Consider the following 20,178-nt stretch of genomic DNA (forward strand, 5'->3'; position numbering starts at 1 on the left):
TATCAAAATAAGAGTGTGACAATCAGCGTGGATTACAAACGCGTTAAAGTCACAGTTAAATCCGGAAACTACCGCGATTCGACTCGCGGAATTTTCTCTGCGACGAATAAATATAATCGATTCTCATCGGAATAAATTATCGGGCTGTTAGACGGTCTTAAAAGCTCGCGCAGGAACTTCCATCTGTAAATATCGGATATTGATGCGAGACGAGTTTTATTTTCCCGACCCTCTCCCTTACTTCTGAAAACAAGTTTCCAACTGTGCTTACGCATCAACCTCCTGTTTCCATTGGCAATCTAAAAATCCCGTTTATGCCGTTGATTGTGCCATTTCGTTCTTTATCTCTCACGCGGAAACTTTGTCGTTCGAGTGCTGAAAAGTTGTCAAACTGAATGCGCAAGCAATATGTTAGAAAGAACAGAAGAGAGTGCCGGCAAATCGTTATTTCCGTTGATATCGTCCCGATTCTTAGTAAGATGCATCATTAATTGTATCTCATTAAGATGTATCATCGACGATGGATTCGAAAGTAGCTTGATATTCATTTATGTACATACAATACGCGGCAACTAGTGAAAAATGTCAGTCGTAATCACTGATAATTCAATAGTGATGGCACAAACTTTATTTTTCTTTCAATTCTGATTTAACATTATATGTTAAAACCTGTCAGATATTATAACACAGTTATAAAAAATATTTATGATAAAGATTTTTCTGACTTTATATTACGCTGTATAAATATTGATCATCTGTTACATTTGTTGTATATATATTTTCTAAAAAAATCGCTCAATCATTAATCTTGCATGATTGTTTGTTCATAGTAGCACAAAACACATATTGTACATACACATTGTACATATAAAAAAATTACACGACAATAAAAATTATTTGCGAGTGTAAACCATTTCTATATTTTCTATCATATAATTTTATAGGAACAATATTAATCTTGATTATCTGTGGAGATTATAAAAAGGAACAAATCTTTTTCAAAAGAAAAAAACATTCTTATCTTGATTGAGCGTTCCTTTATCGATAATTTCGCACGCGAGTATAATATATCAATTATCAAAATTTTCAGACATTAAATTAGAACAATAAAATTTTTATTGAAATCGTCTCGTTGTGTTTTCTTTCGAAGCGAATCGCCGCTCAATCGCTTCTGTCGAGCGACGTTTATTCCTATAATAATCCGACCCTCGACAGCAGCTTAAAGTCGGCCGGCATCGGAAAAATGAAGCTTGCAGATTGAAAAGCAAGCAATCGCCGCGTCAGCTGTATATAATACGCATATAATACGCCAAACAGATAATATTGAAAATGCCGTAGGAGAGCGAGCTGATTCCGGAATACAAATTCGCGCAATTCGCAAAAGATTGAACAAAATACCGAGCGAATGGAAAGCGGTGACAACGACGCCAGCACAGTCGATTTTCACGTGAAACCACGGTGATATAAAACAACGAGCATGAAACAAACGCGACGTTTATGCGACATCATCACGTCCATCAGGGCAATTAATTGACTCGCGAGTTTTTCGGTATCGGTCGACGTGTTTACTCTAGCATCCAATTTTGACGAACATCATTAATTTTTAACGGGCGCGCGCGTGTCACGTTACATCTTTTCGGCACTTTATTAACGATAATTAAAATTAATTGAGACCCGACATCGAGCCGATGGCGATTCGCGTGCGAACGGTGGAAAATCGCCCCGAAAGGCGCGATGTAAAAATCACGCTATTTTCTCTCTCTGTTATGCGGCATTAATTAAAAACAATAAAATATTTTCACAAAGCGATGGTAACGAAGCGGTTTCTGGCTTTTAATAAAAATAATGAACAATGACGCGCAATTATCTCCGGTTCATTTACGTAACGCTGGTTCAACCCTCAATTACTCTGCGCGTTCGCAAACTTTCGCAAATTATTTCGCATATAATGAAATAACATCGTAATTATGCGTAATGCGATAGCTGTTTTCATTACGTGTAATGCAATACATGCGACGGCTATCTCACTTCCGTTATCGTTATTATCAAGCGGGCTGCGTTCGCGCTCTCCTAAAAGCGGCCAGCATTTGCAAACCAAATTTACCGCAACGTGCATTAGGCTGGACTGATTTAAGCACGTAACATTTTTCTCTAAATTTTGATCTAGCGCAAAAGAATCGCATTAACAATTTTCGCAACCACAGAGGAGACAGGAAAAAACAGTTCTAAAAAATAAGATAAAAGGATAAGAAATCTAGTAATAAATTTTTTCACAAGAAATTATCTTTTCGAGGCAACAAGTCTTGCTTTAAAGTGTATATAATTTTTTACATTGAATAATCTTTAATCCAACCTTCCACGTTCTCTTAGGAGAGATATCAGCGCATGAATCGCGTTTAATCGCTATAATCGCACCACACGCGTCCAAAGTTGCGGAGTTTCGTGGTTTTCGCTTGTCGTTCCAGAATCTTGAATGGATTGCGTTTCGGTGTTTGAGACTCGCTCGTACACACATAGCGCGAAGTCGCATAAAAGCATCGAGTCTGATTTCCATTAGTTTAATTACGAAATGGGGAGAAGAGGATAGTCAATGTCGATAGAGACTCGTGTTTTCAGAGAGCTGCAATCGAGACAGCAGCTACGAGGCAATTCCACGAGGATAGAAACTTGCGCCCCATCATTATCGAAAGACGAATGCGTATTCGTATATCGCTCGCATGTATAGATGCGCCGTCACATGTAATAATACTGACCGAGATCACTTTATTCTTTCTCAACCTGGAGTCGACTTCCTTTAATAACACTGTTTCAATAATTTGACAGTAATCGCCTTTGCAATCGAAGAAAATGGAAAAAATAGATTGTACAAGATTAAGAGTCATAGCGAAAACATGTAAATCATGCGAAAGAGTGTGGGACGATATACAGCGGGCGGAAATCGATCGGAAAACACCCTATTTCTATGCAAAATCGCAAATCGGCCTTCCGGCCATCTATGTAATTAAAAAGTTACGTGCATTCGAAACGGTTCGCATTGCGAACCGCAGCGTGGAAAGAAAGCAACCGGGAGCCGATCAAGCAAACAGGGGGTGGCGAATGGTTAGCAGTGACGGTTACCGCCGCTGGAAAATCGGGGGAGGACTGACACACTCGTTTGAAAGCTACCGCATCGTCCTACATCGTCTCCTCCATCGCGACTATTCCAACGCTCGTCCCGAGGCAAACGAAGCGGAAAGTTGCGGAGGGCGCGCAACGCCTGCAAACGCGGCACGCCTGGAAATGCCGCAAGAGAGTCTAACAATGGTTATTGTTTCGGAAAGAGAGGACCGAACGTAATAAAATTGGCAAGAGGAGCTGCAAGCGCGCCGAGCCGGAAGCAAAAAAAATCGGTAGGCAATGGGAAAGAGCAATCGCGGCTTGGCTCGCTCCGAACTCACCCCCTAAGGCCATCTCCGAGCTCACCCCCGTTCGCCATTCCGATGCGGCAAATGGTCGCTTCCAGCGCCGTGTCCACTGTCACGTAAGCCCTATTTATCGCTCGCTATTGCGCGCGATGTTTATCGAGGAGTTTACACGATGCGCGCGCGCGAGGGTAGTTAAGTGTTTTACCCGCCAGCATTTTCGGGCGGACGCTTTTATGGGAAACTCATTGCGATAACGTGCCTTGGATACACAATAAATTCTAATGTCGCGTCGAGTCGCGTGTAGGATAAATGATAATATCAGCCCCTAAGACGAAAATTACCACGACAGCTTGTAATCGCAACGAACTCAACCTTGGCAGGTTCGCGACATTTAACGGCACGAGATAGGTACGACAAAAATTGTTTGAACTATATGTTTATATCGAAAGCCTATTCGGGAATATCGACAGTCTATTTAGGAAATTCGCCTGTTTAGGAGGAGATAGGCGTTTCTTCTTTTTTTCGCCGGGATGAGAAAGTTGTATCTTCACGCGCGAAATTCGGGCGGAAACGGAAAAAGACGGATGGGCCGAGATACGTCGTTAGTTGCTTGAGCATTAAATTATCGGGACACGAACAATACTTGATCGATTGTGATGGATCCTTCCATTTAATTGACACTCGGCGCAAGCATATCATTATTACATCGGTTAAGCCACATTCGCGCACAATTAGACATCAATCAATGAGAAGACTTTGACGACTTCGTGAAACACTGACGCTTTCTTTCAATTATAATGCATAAAAATCGAGATAGACCGCATAAACGGAAGAAAATGTGAATAAAGATGAAGAAAGATACAAAAGTACTTAAATATTCATTTGACACCAAATAAATTGGTGCGATAGAGAGAATGATAATAAGGAAGAAGGGAGTGGATGAAGGACGAACCGAGCCACGTCGAGAACGTAATAAGGGATCCATTTCAAGTTTATAAACTGAATATTATTGAGATACTAGCTACCGGTATAGAGCGCAACGCCGTGACAGTGAGCGATGAGGTGCCTCGCAGTTCTCCGATTTTTCTATTAAACGTCGATTTATTTATGGAATATTCGATATGACGTGTCTCACGCGAAGGATGCTGCGGGGCTGGGCCGACGTGAAAAATTCAAATTAACCTCCGCCGCGTCGAGGAATTTTTCGCGAGCAATCCCTAATTCGTGAATCATTTCCCTTCAGACTACTTTCAAATCATTAATGAAAAATACTTTGTATTATTCGAACAATAAAAATAAAAGAATTGAAGTGCAATAGAAATTATTAGAATTGTCCGGATATGCTGCAAAAGCCGAGATGAATAATTAGATACTAACCTCAAATCTTATTACTTTAACAAATTACATTGTAACATTAATTTAATAAATACTATCTCTCATTACATTATCAAGAATTTATTGAAATAGAAATGAATCTATCGCGAGAGAAGCTAAACCAGGAGATGAAATTACAAAAATTGATTGAACTCGTTAGAAAAAATGGAGCAATTATATAATCGAAGTAAATATTTTATGTGAGCGAAAGCGACCGAGACAAAAGAGCCGGCAAATTTGGCGTTTAATGTTCTTGCCAGTGGAGACCCGGAGGACTCGTCGAATTTCGGGTAATATTGTCGATTGTACTGACGTGTTTCGACGACAATAACCTGCTCGAGACGACAATAACGCGCTCCCTGGGGTAAAGGACCGCCGATCGAGCATGCAGCGCAACGTGTCCGGTCCTAATTCCTCTGTTTGCGTATGCAAACGAAGAGACGAGGTCACCGACGAGGTGTTCATGCCGGGATATTCATGCACGTTCCCGTCCTCTTCGTTTTATCGTGCATCATGTACAATAAACCGTATACATGTGCAAGCGATCAAGTGACCAATCCCAACTAGCTAAGAACATGTTTCGCGAAAAACAAGTCCTCCGTTATAATATAGCATAATTCGATAAAATATATAATATCACATAATATACAAATTACCCTCTCGGATAATACCACATGAATGGAATTTCGTACGATCCGTTCGCACATAGCATCGCGGATTTTTATATCGCAACGAATAACAGACAAATTACGGAAAACAGCAGGGGGATAAGAACGGAATAATAAATAAACGTTAGAGAGAACGCGGAATGCGGAATACATAAAAATCCTCGCGCATTTATTACGGCGTAGCGTGTGTTTGTTTGTTAACTGGTTAGTCGATATTTCTTTCAGCGTGGAACAAATATCAAGAACCGTAACGTTTATTAATAAATACGATTGTTATAGAGGCAAACGTGGAACGGAGCACGCCACACGCTTGGAATCGCGATGGAAATTAATTCGCCGCTCCCCGCAACAATCAAATCGCTCCGAAATTGATACTCGCGCACTCGCTCACTTGCTCGCAATGCATGCGTCTGACAGGTGGGCGATGCGGCGCACGGAGTGCAGGTGGAAATAATACGAATGACGTCAGAACGCCTCGGGAGTTAGAACGCGACCCCGGTGTATGTAGAATCAACCGACCTGGACGCAATTAACGCAAAGAAAATATACGAAACCGACGGGAGGGTGGCGAGACGTGGTGTAGCGCGGCGCAGCACGGCGCAGCTTGACTCGGCTCGGCCCAGCTTGGCAGGCTCGCTGAAAGGGCCCTTTGTGAAGCAATGCGCCCTTTGGGCGCGAGAGCAGCGTCGGTGTATGAAAAGTCCTTCCGGTCGAACGGTCGCGGAATTGATCAAAGTGACGCGCGGGAAATCGATCCCCAACGTAATCTTCGCTGCGCGAAACATCAAGCGGGGCCCCCGCGGGCCCGTCCATGAATGCTGTTGCAAACAGCGATGACGAGGAAAACGCAACGGGCAATAGGGCTGTGTAGCTACTATATGAATAAGAGAGAGAGAGAGAGAGAGAGATATGTATGGAGAAACATGTAGGTACAAGGCTGTACTTGCAAGCGCTCGCAAGAGCCGAGACAATGCTAAGTTGATGCTGTTAAAAACGATCATTGTGGATATTGTATCGCCATATCTTGGCAGGCAAGTACGAGAAACGAATCATGATGTTTATTTTAATTATGCAAGATTGCAACGAAGATCGTTTTTCTCTCAGAGATTTAGCACTCGCCCCGCTTGTGTCCTCGATATATTTTAACAACTGTAATAAATGCCATTACAGGTCTCTCTATTTAATGAAAAACGAGACTGATGTTAATATAATATAAATATTAATCAGACAAAAAGATTAGAGGTATGTAAGGGGAGGTTAACAGGAATAAAAATCTTTGCCGGAGGTTTGCTGCGAGAACGCAGCTAGGGGTCGCGTACCGGCGGGCATTGTGTATTAAAATTAAGGGAATACATTAAGCGAGTTAATGTTATTCAGCTTTTTGTTCGCGGCCTTCCTATAGAAGCGGTTCGTACAGCCTTTGCTGTAGCCCGAAATGCTTTCTTTTCTCTCCCTTCCTAACGCGAGTCTGCACGTTGCATATTTCCCGCGACGAGCCGACGAACTTCTCTGCACCGAACGCTGAAAAGCTTACGCGAAGTGTCCCGGAGCAAACCCGATCTTTCTCAGCTATTCGAGAGAGAACGCGAGCTGTAAGTAATTACTATCAATATCGAAGCATGTGAAACACTACAGAGAAACTATCACGCACGAACGGTCGATTCTCTCGATTTGTTAAGTAAAAGATCGAAACAGCGAAACACGAGACAAGCGCAAATAATGGAAAATGTCTTTATTTAATTTCAAACTTGACTTTCGCAATAATGGAGATAACATTTATGTCGGACTTACGAGCATGATAACTACATTCTATCCGGTTTCTTATCTTTTACTGGAAATAGTTTAATTAAAGTAAGAAAAACCACAGATCGCGATCTTGTGGAAAAAAACACAATGGCTCGGCCGACAAAGAGAAAGAACCGAGAATAAAGCGAAGAGTACCTCGGATCCTCTCAATCGCTAACTACCTATCGTTGAAAGTACGCTTCGTAGACTCGCTTGAAAAGTTCCTCCTTACGCTCATAAAGGAAACATAAAACGTGTCTTTTTATGATGATAAAAGTAAGTTACATAAATACCCGATGTAATGAGATTTTATCTTTCATGATTTTTCATAGTCGACTGCATTCGAGACAAATTCTCATTCTATGCATCACGTCACGCGTCTCACACAAAAACTTTCATCGCTCTTTTTCAACAAAAATCTCGAAAAACGATAACATTTATGGAAATTCGTATTCAGTAATCGTAAAAAGTACAAGACGACACGTGTTTGCGAGTTAGAGCAGTAAACTGCACGTAACAACGCAAATGTGCATTGAGCAAAAGGGATGCAGCAACAGAGCAAGGAAAGGAGTAACGAAATGCCAAAAAATTCGCGAGCACAGATTATAACGCTCGTGCACGCGAATAACAACTGACGGAATTCAAGCATCACCCGCAGCGCCAATTACAAGCCCGTTTTTTCGTTGTTCGGCATACCGAAAATATGAAAGTAAATCGGTAGACTCCCTTACGCAAGAATGCGCAAAAAACTGTTTTCACGAACCAGTCTCTGCAGTTTTCGTTTTAGAAAAATTATGAACAACTCTCTCTCTCTTGTATACATTATACTGTGCTTCAAAATGAAAAATCCTACGCTAATCTTTAAAAAGGCGTGCGTGGATATTAACATTATATAATAATGTAAATAGCATGCAGTAACGTGCAGATATCAATGTTTTTTATAACAAAACTGACAATAACATTTTCCACGGGTATAATTCGTAGTCTTTTCTGTTCAATTTTCATACAAATTTATCCTATATCTTAACATTATTTTTTTCGTGAAAGATAAATCTGTTTCATTGAACTTGTTAAGTTTTAATCATATCCTTTATTGAAGACGATTAGATAAGCATGAGCCTTCTAATGCGAACTTATCATAAGTAGCATAATGGAATGTTAGCTATAGCTACTTGTGTATCTCAGAACGCAGAAAATCGCCGAGTAAATTAGGCGCGTCGGCACAAACGCCGATTAGCCAATACATCGTGCCACCCTTCGCTCTTCCTCGCAAGTATTTCGGGCGGAATTTTAATTAACATCTCGCGGCTTGTAGAGTGCTCGCACGAGTACAACGTAAAATTACAAAACCCCAGAAATGAAAAGCGATGCTCCAAAACCTGCTAAAGGTGTCTTTATATTACTATATTGGTAAAAGATCCCGATTGCTTCGAAGGAGGAAAATACGAAAAGAAGCGTTCTGATACGCGCGACAGTATTTTATACGATTAAAATGATTACAATCATTATTAAAATTCATCTGCAATAATTTTGTATTTGTCTCGTTAACAAAATTTCACAAGAAAATATCGATTAAAACTGCTTAATGTAATAAGATTAAGCAGTTTTAATGTAATAAGACTGCAATTTGTAAATTTTTATATGCACTACTAATGGAGATGAAATAAACATGCAACTGAAGCACAACCGAAAATGGCTAATGACTCGATTGCATATCTGTGTTAACTCATTTCTTCGCTGTTCGAGGTTGTCGGAGACTCACCTTTATTCCAAGAGTAGGCGTCAGCATCCCGTAGTCCGTAATAGGTGGCAGCATAACAGGGGGTAGGTTTGCCATCATCATACTGTCTAAATTCCTCACAAGAATTTTCCGCTGGTGTATTGTACACAGATCAATTCTATTGCCTATTAGACCTACCTGAAACACGAAAAAGAAATGGAACATTAAATATTAGATTAGAAGTGGTATGATTAGAAGTATATGTTTCAACATATATTAAGATATATCAAGCAAGTTAAAACGAGAGAAACAAGAAATAAAAATGTGACACAGCGGTTGATTATTAGCGACACTGTAAAATTCATTAAAAATGACAGTTACGAAAGTTTCACGCACGGATAATATTCGCCGTGACCGCATCGACTGACGGACCGTCGGTTTGTCGTTAAATCGCTAAAACGCCAATCGATTGTGGTGCTACAAAGCACTGGTGGAGGCTTCCCGACAAAGGACCGGAATAGTTTCGTACCACAACTTTTCCATAAACCGGTAACGCACTGTTGACATTTCCGAGCATAGTCCAAAACTCTCGACAGAATCAGGAAACCCGGAGAGCTCGCCGTGAAAATTTCGTCCCTCGCCCTCGCTGCGTTCGTCTCTGTAGTCCTAACTGCGTAGTTGCAACTTCAATTACGATACAAACCACACCCAATTACAAAATTAATCCATTAAACCCAACGGGACTCCGATGATTAGGCTTGCATAGCGATTGAGCGAGTTCGGGCATCCAGATTGGATCGCGCGAAAATCAACGAGTCGCGGTAAGATCACGCGATTACGATTGCATTAGTTAATAACGCCACAGACTGAATCCCGTCCAGAATTCGGAACAGATTATCTCAGCACCGAAGATTTGAAGGAGCGCTCGATTGAATCGCCGTCGAAATAAATACAGCGACAAAATTATGCGCTTCCCGGACGTCGTAACATTTTTCGTCAAATAACGTGGAAACGAACAAACGTTAATTGACCGACTTTCAAAATCTGTCAAGTTTTCTTCTCGAAATGTCCTTGCTTCTCTGCAAGATAGACAGATGAGAGTAACGTGTACAAATACGTGTTTGCAACTTAATAATTTACACCGTCGTGGATGCGCTTGGACACGAGGTGCCTGAGAGGGTTTTGCCATGTTTTCACACATCGTGCGACGGTTTCCCCTCGTGTTGAGGATTCCGCGACGGAATCGTTTTGGTGGGATCTTCGATCCTAAGGCGAGGCAGTCACGTATCGCGCTGCTCTGAGCCGGTCTAAGTGCTCTTCAATTACGCGGCGACGCAGGCAATTATGAGCATAATCCTTTAAGATTTACATGGAAGGCATGCGCCCGCGGCGCAGGCAGACACGGGTTTTAGAATCGGCTGTAGAGAACGAGCCGAGAGCAGGGGGAAACGGGTGAACGAGCACTTCCGGCGGCTATGGGTATACGGGGAACACCGTGGAAACATGGCGTTCGCGGAAATAGAGATTTCGCGAGGGATCTTACCTCGGATTTGTCGGTTAAGCCGCCTCGGATCGTGCTGTTACAGCATTCCCGTCCCTCTCACTCTCTCTTTCTCTCTCAATCTCTGCTTAGCTCTTTCCTGCACTCTCTCCTTAGCATTCCTCCCCCGTCGCCCCCGTTTCTTACTCTCAGATCGCCGAGAGTCACGTGACGCCAATCTAAGTTTCAGAGTATCTCTTTCTCTCTCCTTCTCGCCTGCATCGTCCCTATTTCGCAATGCCTTGCCTGTGCACCCTATAGCTTTTGCACTGTCTCATTTCCCGATTTCATGACGTCAAACGACATTATTCACGGAAACTCGAGTTGCTATACGCTGACGTTGAATGACCGTATACAATAGAGACGGGACATAGTTGATATAATCGTTGAAATGATCAATTACTGGATATGTACATTACGTATTAATTACGCGAATAAAGCGTACCGGTACATTATAATCAGACGACGTTTCATTTGTAGCGCATATTGCGCTTTTAAGCCCACTTTGTGCCACTAATTTAAAATAATCGTGCGATGCGGCGCGTTACTAATCAACAAAATAATGTTGCCAAATGAAAAGAATCTCGCACGAAAAATAGGACGCGAGTACGTAGTAGACCCCATGTCCCGATCTCAATCTACTCCGAAATCTTTCAGAAATTCACGCGATATCCGCTGTCGCGTTGAAACGCGACTCGTGAAAAATTCCCTCTGTTTCTCCCCTTCGATTTTCCCCAAAGAATGAATAAAAAGGGGGTGTATCAAAAGGGTTAAAAACGCGGGTGACGATAACACTGCGGTCGCCCGTTTCAATGAACATGAAAACAACGGCGTGGAGAGCGATCGAACGCGCGTAATAAATTACTGCAACGATCGGCCGGGAATATGAGGCGCACTTTAATGCACCCACGAGATCTCCCATGTATCTATTGTGCAACAGCCAGTATAGGGAAATCGAAATGCTTCTGGTGGCCGTTCCTCGCCTCGTTTCCCCGCCTCGCACTACCCCGCGTCGCACTGCTCGTGCTTTTTTCTCGACGGCCCCAGATATTTTATTCAGCGGCACTCCGCTTCTCGCGCCGTTTGATATTGCAGTCTCATTGCATAAAATCCAAGACCTGCATAAAACAACCCTCTCTCCCGGTGAACACCACGGAACACGGCCGAGAAGTTCCGTTATGGACGGAGAACGAGATCTCCGCGTCACGATCGAATCCCGAAAGGGACTTCTAAATGCAATTTCCGACCAGATACGTTGGCTCATTAATGTCCCGAGTACATCATCTACTGAAGTGGTCCAGCGTATAGAATCTCATACAATTTCCGTCCTTATCGCTCCCCCCGTGCTGTCCTTGTTCTTTAAAATTGCATACTCGTGAAAAAATTTGTAAACTTTCTTGGTACTTCATTTCACGATCGCTTGAATTCAGATTCTTACGATAAGCTCGTTACCCGTTTTCGCACATGAATTCGCGTGACGTCGTATCATGACGGACGGTATCGTCGCATTCGAAGTGTTAAATCGTATCGCAGTAGATTGCGAGATGCACTTGTCACCGAATTTTTTCGCGGCGCGAATACCGATGAAAATATGTGGAGTATGCGCGCTGTCCCGCGGGAGATAAAGCGAATTTTGAAAAATAGTACGCACACATGTGTAAGCGATACTCGGCGCATCGTGCTTACGGCATATCTCGCAGAGATCATTTTACAATAACGAAGTCCGAGCATTTTTTAAATAAATACGAGGCATCCATTTGTTGACGCGGCAGTAGGAAAAAAAACAGACTTTGTTGGGCAAGTTAGCGGATTACGTTCGATACGATTCGCATGCCGCACGTATAAAAATACATGCAAATGCAATTCATACGAACATATCAATTTGATAACATCATCGTATCATAATAATGATGTAATAATTAATGATAATACATTTTGATGTCGATCCAATTAAAGCTACTTTTTCTAACTAATTAATTATGCATGATCATATAATGACGTAGAAGATTGCTGTAGAGATTTCTATTATTTCTGTATAATTAAAGCTCATTCTTGCATAATGGAAAGATAATCTAGTCTTCAGCCTTAATTTTTTTATCCCGTATTGTCTCATGTTTAACAGCGAATCACATGAGAATGCAGCGATGTAAAATATATTTCGCTATAAAATCGTGCACCTTAAGATGTACGTTATCTACTATATAGAAAAATACAACGTATGGATAGGCAAGATGCATCGATTCTAGTCCCAGTTCGCTTTAAACGTAGAATTGATAAAAGATAGCTGGAAGAGCTGTATCAATATCTGATACTTATAGCAACCGTAATATCAATATTAGAGATATCCTAGGAATTTGTTTAAATATTGTATCGTTCATCCGTGTCATAAAGACAGGACATGAATCCACACAGCTTATAGAAAGAGAGGCAACCAGGAAAATCGTGCAAATCGCCAATTAAGATAATATCGGGTGGTCCTTCAGTCGACGATACTCGCGGCATTACGTTTTGTAAGCGCGCATATCGATTCGAAGCCTTGACAACGAGCATAACCGCTAGCACTCATCATCCGGGATCACGACCTTTAATCCGACTCGATCCCGTGTCAATAGCTAGACATACACGAGCGAATTTTTTTGATGGATTCGGTCCGCGGATCGAACCCAAGGATAAGTGTGGTGAATCGAGTGCCGGGCAACCTGACCTTTCGTTATCCAGTAACTTTGATCTAATTGGACCGCTCATAATTGAGGGCGCCAATTATCGATCTAACAATCCGCCGTCGTGATGATCCGATCCATTCTCGTTCGGATTTTTTGATACCAATCGCGGAAATCTATTCTGTCTTTTCCTCGTAATTTCGCTGCTATTGACGCCACCGTGTTTGCCATTCGTGGCCATTAAAATATCCGCGGCTAATAGGCTGGTCCGTAGGCTCGTTCTTAACGAGAGGATTCGATGCGCGGATTTAATGTACAATGCACACGGATTCATTGAAAAATTCGCTCGCGTATTAGTAGTGGCGAACGGTCTTTTGGAGATCGACTTTCCAATCAGCAAAGCAACGGTAATGGCGCGATGGTGGTGAACCCTCAACGCATATAATATGCGTACAAGTGATCGTCCAGCTCTCGTTATCCCTCACGACGAATGCAGGCGGAGCGCACGTTCCGCACGCTCAAAGCGACAATCGCGAGTGTTATTCCACATTAATACCGACGGATAAAGCGACCACGACGCGATATCCATCGCGCGATTTTCCCCTACGAGTTTCGCCCACGTAATATCGTTCCTCCCTCGCCGCTTCTTCCTCCCTCTATTTCTCTCGTGTTCCCATGTGCGTCACCGCCCCTTGGGTTCCTCCCGTTCTCCACCCTTTATCGCGCGTTTTCCCCTGATCACGCTTGACTTCCGGTTGCTTTTTTTCTTTGCCCTTCGTTCAATTTGCTGCGAGCCTCCTCTTTTCGCTTCCGCCCCCTTGCGCGCCAGCACTTTTCCTCTCGCTACGATTTGCGTTTGGTTAATTCTCTATTCACCTGCATTTAATTCGGAGCCGATTAACTCCGCTCCTCTCAAGAAACGCGTGGATAGACACACATGCACGCATGCACGCGCACGCACACAAAGAATATTTATATATATCTTTTTTAAATTCTGTGCTGGTGACGCGGATCTTTAGAAAGGATTTCACTTGCTCTTGTTTTCAATAAGATAAAGAATCGTTCTGATAGATCACTCACGTAAAGAAAAAAGAAATTAAAGAAAAAAGCACGTAACTGCTAATGGAGACAGACATGAAAATAAAAGTGTCAAACATGTTAAGTCGATGGTCAAGGGTCGACGTTAATGTGCGCGTTATTTCGGGAGGTACGAAACGTTTCCCTCCTCAATGATAAATTGAACGTGTCGCAGCTTTCAGGGGGAATTTTGGAAAAATCGTTTTTTCCGACCGTTGTATGACACGGTGACGTATTATCGGTGAGAGCGACGACGTTTCTAGCTACGAAAATATGATCGCGTTTTTCCTTTCCCTCCCGACGTGAATAGTCGTAGCTTCCAAACGTATTCCATAAACCGATACATTTGCTATTCCCGCAATTTACCATAACGTTTGAAAATACAAAAATTTAAATGCATGAAAATAAATGCAATGTATAACGTTTTTTCAATATCTTATTGCATCCAGGTGTACGCTCACGTCACACATAAGCAATTCAGTGGTCGATCCAGGAAATAAAGCATTTTAGAGAAACTATGTATAATAATAAAAAAATAATTTGTTATAAACACGTTTATAACAATAAAATTTCTAGCTCTATTATAATCTTTTTTTCCAAAAAATACCAATTTTACAAAACATGCATAATAAAACAGATATATTATAATTCAATTAATAACACTTCGTGCGCACATCAAATATCCTAATTCGACGACTGTCGACAACAATTTTCACAAGTCCATGATCACTCGTCTTTTACTCTTTTTCCCCTCCGTATTTCCCCGGAAGGGTACAGTGTACGTCGAAAGTACGCAGAGTGGAAGCAGAACGGAAGCAACGTCAATGTGGTGAAGCGGCCGGCTCTTGGTCAGCGAGAGCGGCCGGAGATGACGCGTGTTTTCAATTATTTCGCAGTGCGGCACGATCCGAGAGGGTGCGTCGAAGCGGTTGTGAAGACCGTCGGGGTATGCGGTGTCGAGGCAATTTACATTTTTGGCCAATATTCGAGCCGTTCCCGCGCCGTCAGCTCGGTCGACCGTAACACACCCTCGCTCGTTCATTCCTCTTTCCCTCATGCGCATACTCTTTCTCTCTCCCCTTTTTCCTGCCTCTTCTCGCTTTAATGTTCATACTCTCGCTCTCTCTCCACACAAAACGCCGATTTCACGTCGTTTCGTCAAAGTTAACGTACCTGTTGCCGGATTCGACAGTGGTGCGGCATTGATTGGCCATCGCATGCTAAAGATACCTAATGTTAGATAAATCTTGGATCATTATTGGATCGTTTAGCCCGTATTGGATGGTACTAATTTGTTTTTTCATTATATCGTATAAATTGTTCTACGTTCATCTGCGCGTACCAAATGTGCGAAGCTGATCATTATCTTCAGGGTCCTTTTAACTACAACAGCCCTGGCAAAAACGGGAACTAATCTGCCGGACGTTTCCATCACTTTAAGGATAAGCAGGGAGAGATTAGAAAGGAGGGCACGTACCCCTACGGGATCCTAAGGAAACCTTCTCGCCTTCTGGTTGCTCCCGGAGGAATAACGGGAACCGAAGTTCGGCACGGATCGTTAATTCCGCTATGAATATGCCGGGTTAGGGCACAGTTGCAATCTTACTTACCTGATATCCTCCAGCTATCGTCTTCTGGCTATTTTGACTACGAGTTTATCGAACAACCATCTAAGAATATTATGGACTGTCCATTAGCGCGCAACACGCGAATAAATTAATCTCCCGAGCTATCAATACACGTGGGACTTGGTAATATGCACAATCGTAGTACAATAACGCGCTCTTTTCTCCATACAGCAGAGCATTGGACGATCATATCGATCAATATCGTTAAATTGATGGAGAATCAAGCCATTAACGTCGCTCACCGAAATATCTTGATACAAGGAAATGCACGATCGTCAGGCAATCGCTTTCTGTTATCGTAGCCGGACTATTATTAGTAGAACGATTGTTGCTGAAACGATAACGTCGACAAAGCGCCAGCGTCGCGGTTCGATTTCTCTGCGAGCGCGAGTGCACATAGAAACGCACGGAACATTAGCGGATGCTAATGTACTCGTAATCAAAGTAATCGACGTCGATACACGGCCGGAGTTTCACGATTATCCGCACGACCTCGCGAGACCGGCGAATCCCGGGCAACAGGTTCCGCGCGGTTCGCTGCAACGACCGCGGCCCGAATTGAATTCCAACCAGATTGTAAATGCGATTGCAGGGCGGCACGCGCCACGTTACAACATTAAAGCGCACCGCCGTCATCGCGGATAATCGATCGCCATTGTTTCGTGCTCAGCCGAGAGTCCGTAGTTCGACTACGGAACTAGCGATTACTACGTGATGCTTTTTGCGGTGCTTTTGCGCTTCACGCTTAATTACGGGATATCTATGGCGTGCATGGGTGGTCGAGCAAAATGTTGCACGGGCAAAAATAAGTGCAAGTATTTAAATTGCTGCACGAACCCCTGCATAATCATGTCGTGGCTCGACAGGTTGGTTTCTTACATAGTATACCGAAGTATCGCAGAAATATTGTGCCAACAAAGGTGGCTTATGCTAAGTCATGCACCCCAATTTCGCACACCCCAAAGCCCGGTGGCAGTGAATATACACAATTTCCAAGATTAATACATTCGCGTTTAACATCAGCGTTTATAAAAAAAGAGGATAACAATTAAGCTCTTTTACCGTAACTATCGTAAATTTGGAGGGTGGAATATCGAGGGAGTCGTTTGTAAATGACAAATTCTCTCCGAGCGTCTTGTACCGGAACGCGTGATCCTTTAGCGACCGAAGGAAACGCGTCCCAGCCAAGGCGGCGTCATCTCCGCGAAAGCGTGCGCGGGTTTATAACGTAATAAATTGCGGTTCGTTAAACAGTTAATGGAGTTCGTCTAGCGGCACCCCCGCTGTCGATGGAATTACGAAGAGGCGACGGTGACGGCTTCCCCTTACACGACACGCTACGCGACACGGCGAATTATTATCGGCAGGTTAGCCCTTTGGTTACGAACAGCTACGAAGAATGTGCCCTATGGCCATTGAACGACAAACACGCAAGAATGAAAGCTGATGCTGATACTTGAGCTGCAAAGCTGAGAACGGTGGTTAAAGTTAATAACAATGTCAGAGATTTTAAGAGGCACAACGCTCGAATATTTTGACATAAAATAACGAGAGAGGGAGGGATAAAAAAATTGTATTTTAAAAGAGATTAAAAGGGGAAAGAATTTTTTTTAAAATTTTACCTTACATTTTTCATTGTTATAATCGTGGGAAAAGAAAGTGCCATAATAAAGCTTGCTCTCATACGACTGAAATAAAAATTCTACAGCTTCGTAATAAACCGTAAAAATCCTATCGTGTCTGTCTTTCAATGACAGAAGAAAGAGAAAAAGAGGGAGGGAAAGAGACAGTGCGCCACAAGACCCGCCGTTTGTTTGAGCAAAGTGTGAGGACAAGATTTCTTTAATAATCTTGCCGCGGGGACGCGTTGCGGCGCAGCGATTTAATATCGGCTCAAAAAGACAACGCCGTCGGAACATCTTTATGAGGCGCAAGCTTAATTACCTTCGGCATCTCGCGCCCCCGTCTTCAAGAGCAACAACTCACCCTCGCCCGACCCGGCTCTTCTATCGCGCCCTCCTACAGAAATTCACTATCTTTCTGGCGCAGAACTACCCTCGCGCCACAGCTACGGCCCCTTCCTGCCCTCCTCTTTTACGCGCACACACGTGTATTCTTCGCGTGTACACACGTATACGTCCTGCTTTATATGTTAGACCTGACGCCGTCGCTGCAGCCTCAAAACATAATTAAAATTTTCTAATTAAGAATTTCGATAAGGAAGCGGGCGCTCGCTTCTATACCTCGCAAAAGAGAAGGCTTTGCCTTGTCAGGACCTCGTCTCTTGCCTCCCGCGGCCCCTAACTGACGAATCCTTCGCGATCCTCGTTTACCTTTGCCTTCGCCTCGTTTAATATCGAGGCCATCCTGATGCACCCTCTGTGTGTTTACCAAATTAACGAATCCGGGATCACCGAAAAAGCCGAAAGCCGATATCTTTGACTTCGGCGTTCGATTTCATCTGGACGCTCATTTTATGACGATGCGTTTTCGTGTTTTTTTATACATGCCTTTCTTATTTAAGAATATTCATTAACGTTAGAGCACGTCAAGATGCAAGTGTGGAATTTAAGATCGCAACGACGACGAGCATTTAGGAATAACGCATGTGAGAGCGTGCTCAACGTTCAATATCGGCACGTCGAGATTAAAGGATTGAAGAGATAATCGAGGGATGACGATCCGATACTCGGATCGCGTGATCAATCGTGCGAATTACGAAGAGACGCGAAATACGCGGCGTTACGTTTCCAAGTGTATCCCAGCCGCCGCAACTACTGGGACGAAGACTTAATCAGAATAACCGAGATTCCAGTCTCCGGACTTCGGACGGTCTTCGAAGCACCAATTCCGGTTAACCTCGTTCGTCCTTGTAACTAAGTGCCGCGATTCCGTCGTGGATTCTCGTTTCGGTGCTTAATCGACTCGACGGTAGCTCTCGTACGCGTCGTTGATCGAAAAGCAAAATTCTCAATCGATCTATCAGCACGAATGTTAAATGACAAATCATGACATGTGAGATTCATGAATACTAAATCTTTAGAAAAAAAGGGCATCTACGAAAGCGGATTACGTACGCAAGAAGATTGATCCTCTCTTTTGCACCTTTATTAATTTATAATAATTTATTAAAATAATTTCATCAATAAGACGCATTAATTTTATAATTAATGTAATCATGTATTTTCTCCGAATATCAAGTATTAATTGGTTATTAATAAATTTATTTAATTATCCAGCGATTACATGGAAGCATCATAAGTTTTAGAGAGAATAGATATTGCGCCTGCAACAAAATGGCACTGCATTTGGCAGATTTCATTTGAATATTTCCACCAATACCATTTCGAATAAACATTTAGGAGATCCCAATTAATGTGCGACTAGCAAAAATCAGTACAATTATCGGTGTAAATATCACAGAGATGCACGCGCGTTATGTTTTGGCAATTATACTTACGAGGGATCATTGAGTAGAACGTATTCAAAAATAATGAAATTTAAAATAGAATCTTCAATTAACGATTATTTAAAAAGAGTATTTAAAAAGAGATTAAAAAAGAAAAATCTCGTTACCAAAAAAGCTCCTTTCTTACGAAAAACCCCAAAATGCTCAAAGAATTCGTACGCGAGATGTGCGTAAAGTGCACAACCGCCAGTGCATTCCGCATAATTGTAACATAATATTGCTAATAATCCTCTTCTTATTCAAAAATGTCTTTTCAAAATGTCTCAGGACATCATTAGATGTAAGGATTTCACCGGCACACACTTATGAGTTAAGAATGTTGAGCATCGCAAGGATTTTATCCTTACAACGATGCAAAGAATCTAGAGCATCCTGCTTGGATGCTAATCATATCATTTCCATGTATCATGGAATTGCTTGTACAGAAGCACATATACAAGTTTTATCCTCTCCGCACCTGAGAATCTTTCCGTTACGAGATTACAACCTGTATGCCGGACGCAACAAGACCCAAGACATCGGAATTACGCGACGAAAGAAGATAACATTAACAACATTCCAGGCAAACAAGCACTATTTACCGCGTGAACGGATGGTATCGGTGCATCCCTGTTTTTCACTCTCTCTACCGCGCTTTCGTCCTAGCGGAAAATTGGAGCTCGACACTAATTGAAAGTCGATTGAATGCGATGAATGTATCGGTTGGTTTGGCCGATTCTCCGCTCTCGCTCGTCCGGAAATCGCGGCATTCCCAGTTCTTCGTTCCTCTTGCCGGTAGCAACGTGTCTCTGTCTTTGTTGCCGCGGGAAAATACACGGAAAAGCTTTTTGATTCGCCCGGAGATCTCTTTGTG

At 42.7% G+C, this 20,178-nt stretch overlaps 1 protein-coding gene across 12 annotated transcripts in view; it reads right to left on the reverse strand.

The window, feature by feature from the left end:
* Positions 1–20,178, reverse strand: part of LOC105275603 (polypyrimidine tract-binding protein 1) — a 350,912-nt gene that overhangs the window by 210,915 nt on the left and 119,819 nt on the right. For 7 of the 12 annotated variants that reach the window (XM_026971636.1, XM_026971640.1, XM_026971638.1 and 4 more), the window contains one exon: positions 8,994–9,149. The exons of the other annotated variants lie outside the window; for them this stretch is intronic. In XM_026971636.1, the coding sequence (XP_026827437.1) occupies positions 8,994–9,074 (81 nt within the window). In that variant the 5' untranslated portion in view covers positions 9,075–9,149. The remainder of the gene's footprint in view (positions 1–8,993; positions 9,150–20,178) is intronic. 12 annotated transcript variants of the gene reach the window in all.

Source organism: Ooceraea biroi, chromosome 8 (assembly GCF_003672135.1).
Source record: "Ooceraea biroi isolate clonal line C1 chromosome 8, Obir_v5.4, whole genome shotgun sequence".
In the NCBI taxonomy this organism is placed as follows: domain Eukaryota; kingdom Metazoa; phylum Arthropoda; class Insecta; order Hymenoptera; family Formicidae; genus Ooceraea; species Ooceraea biroi.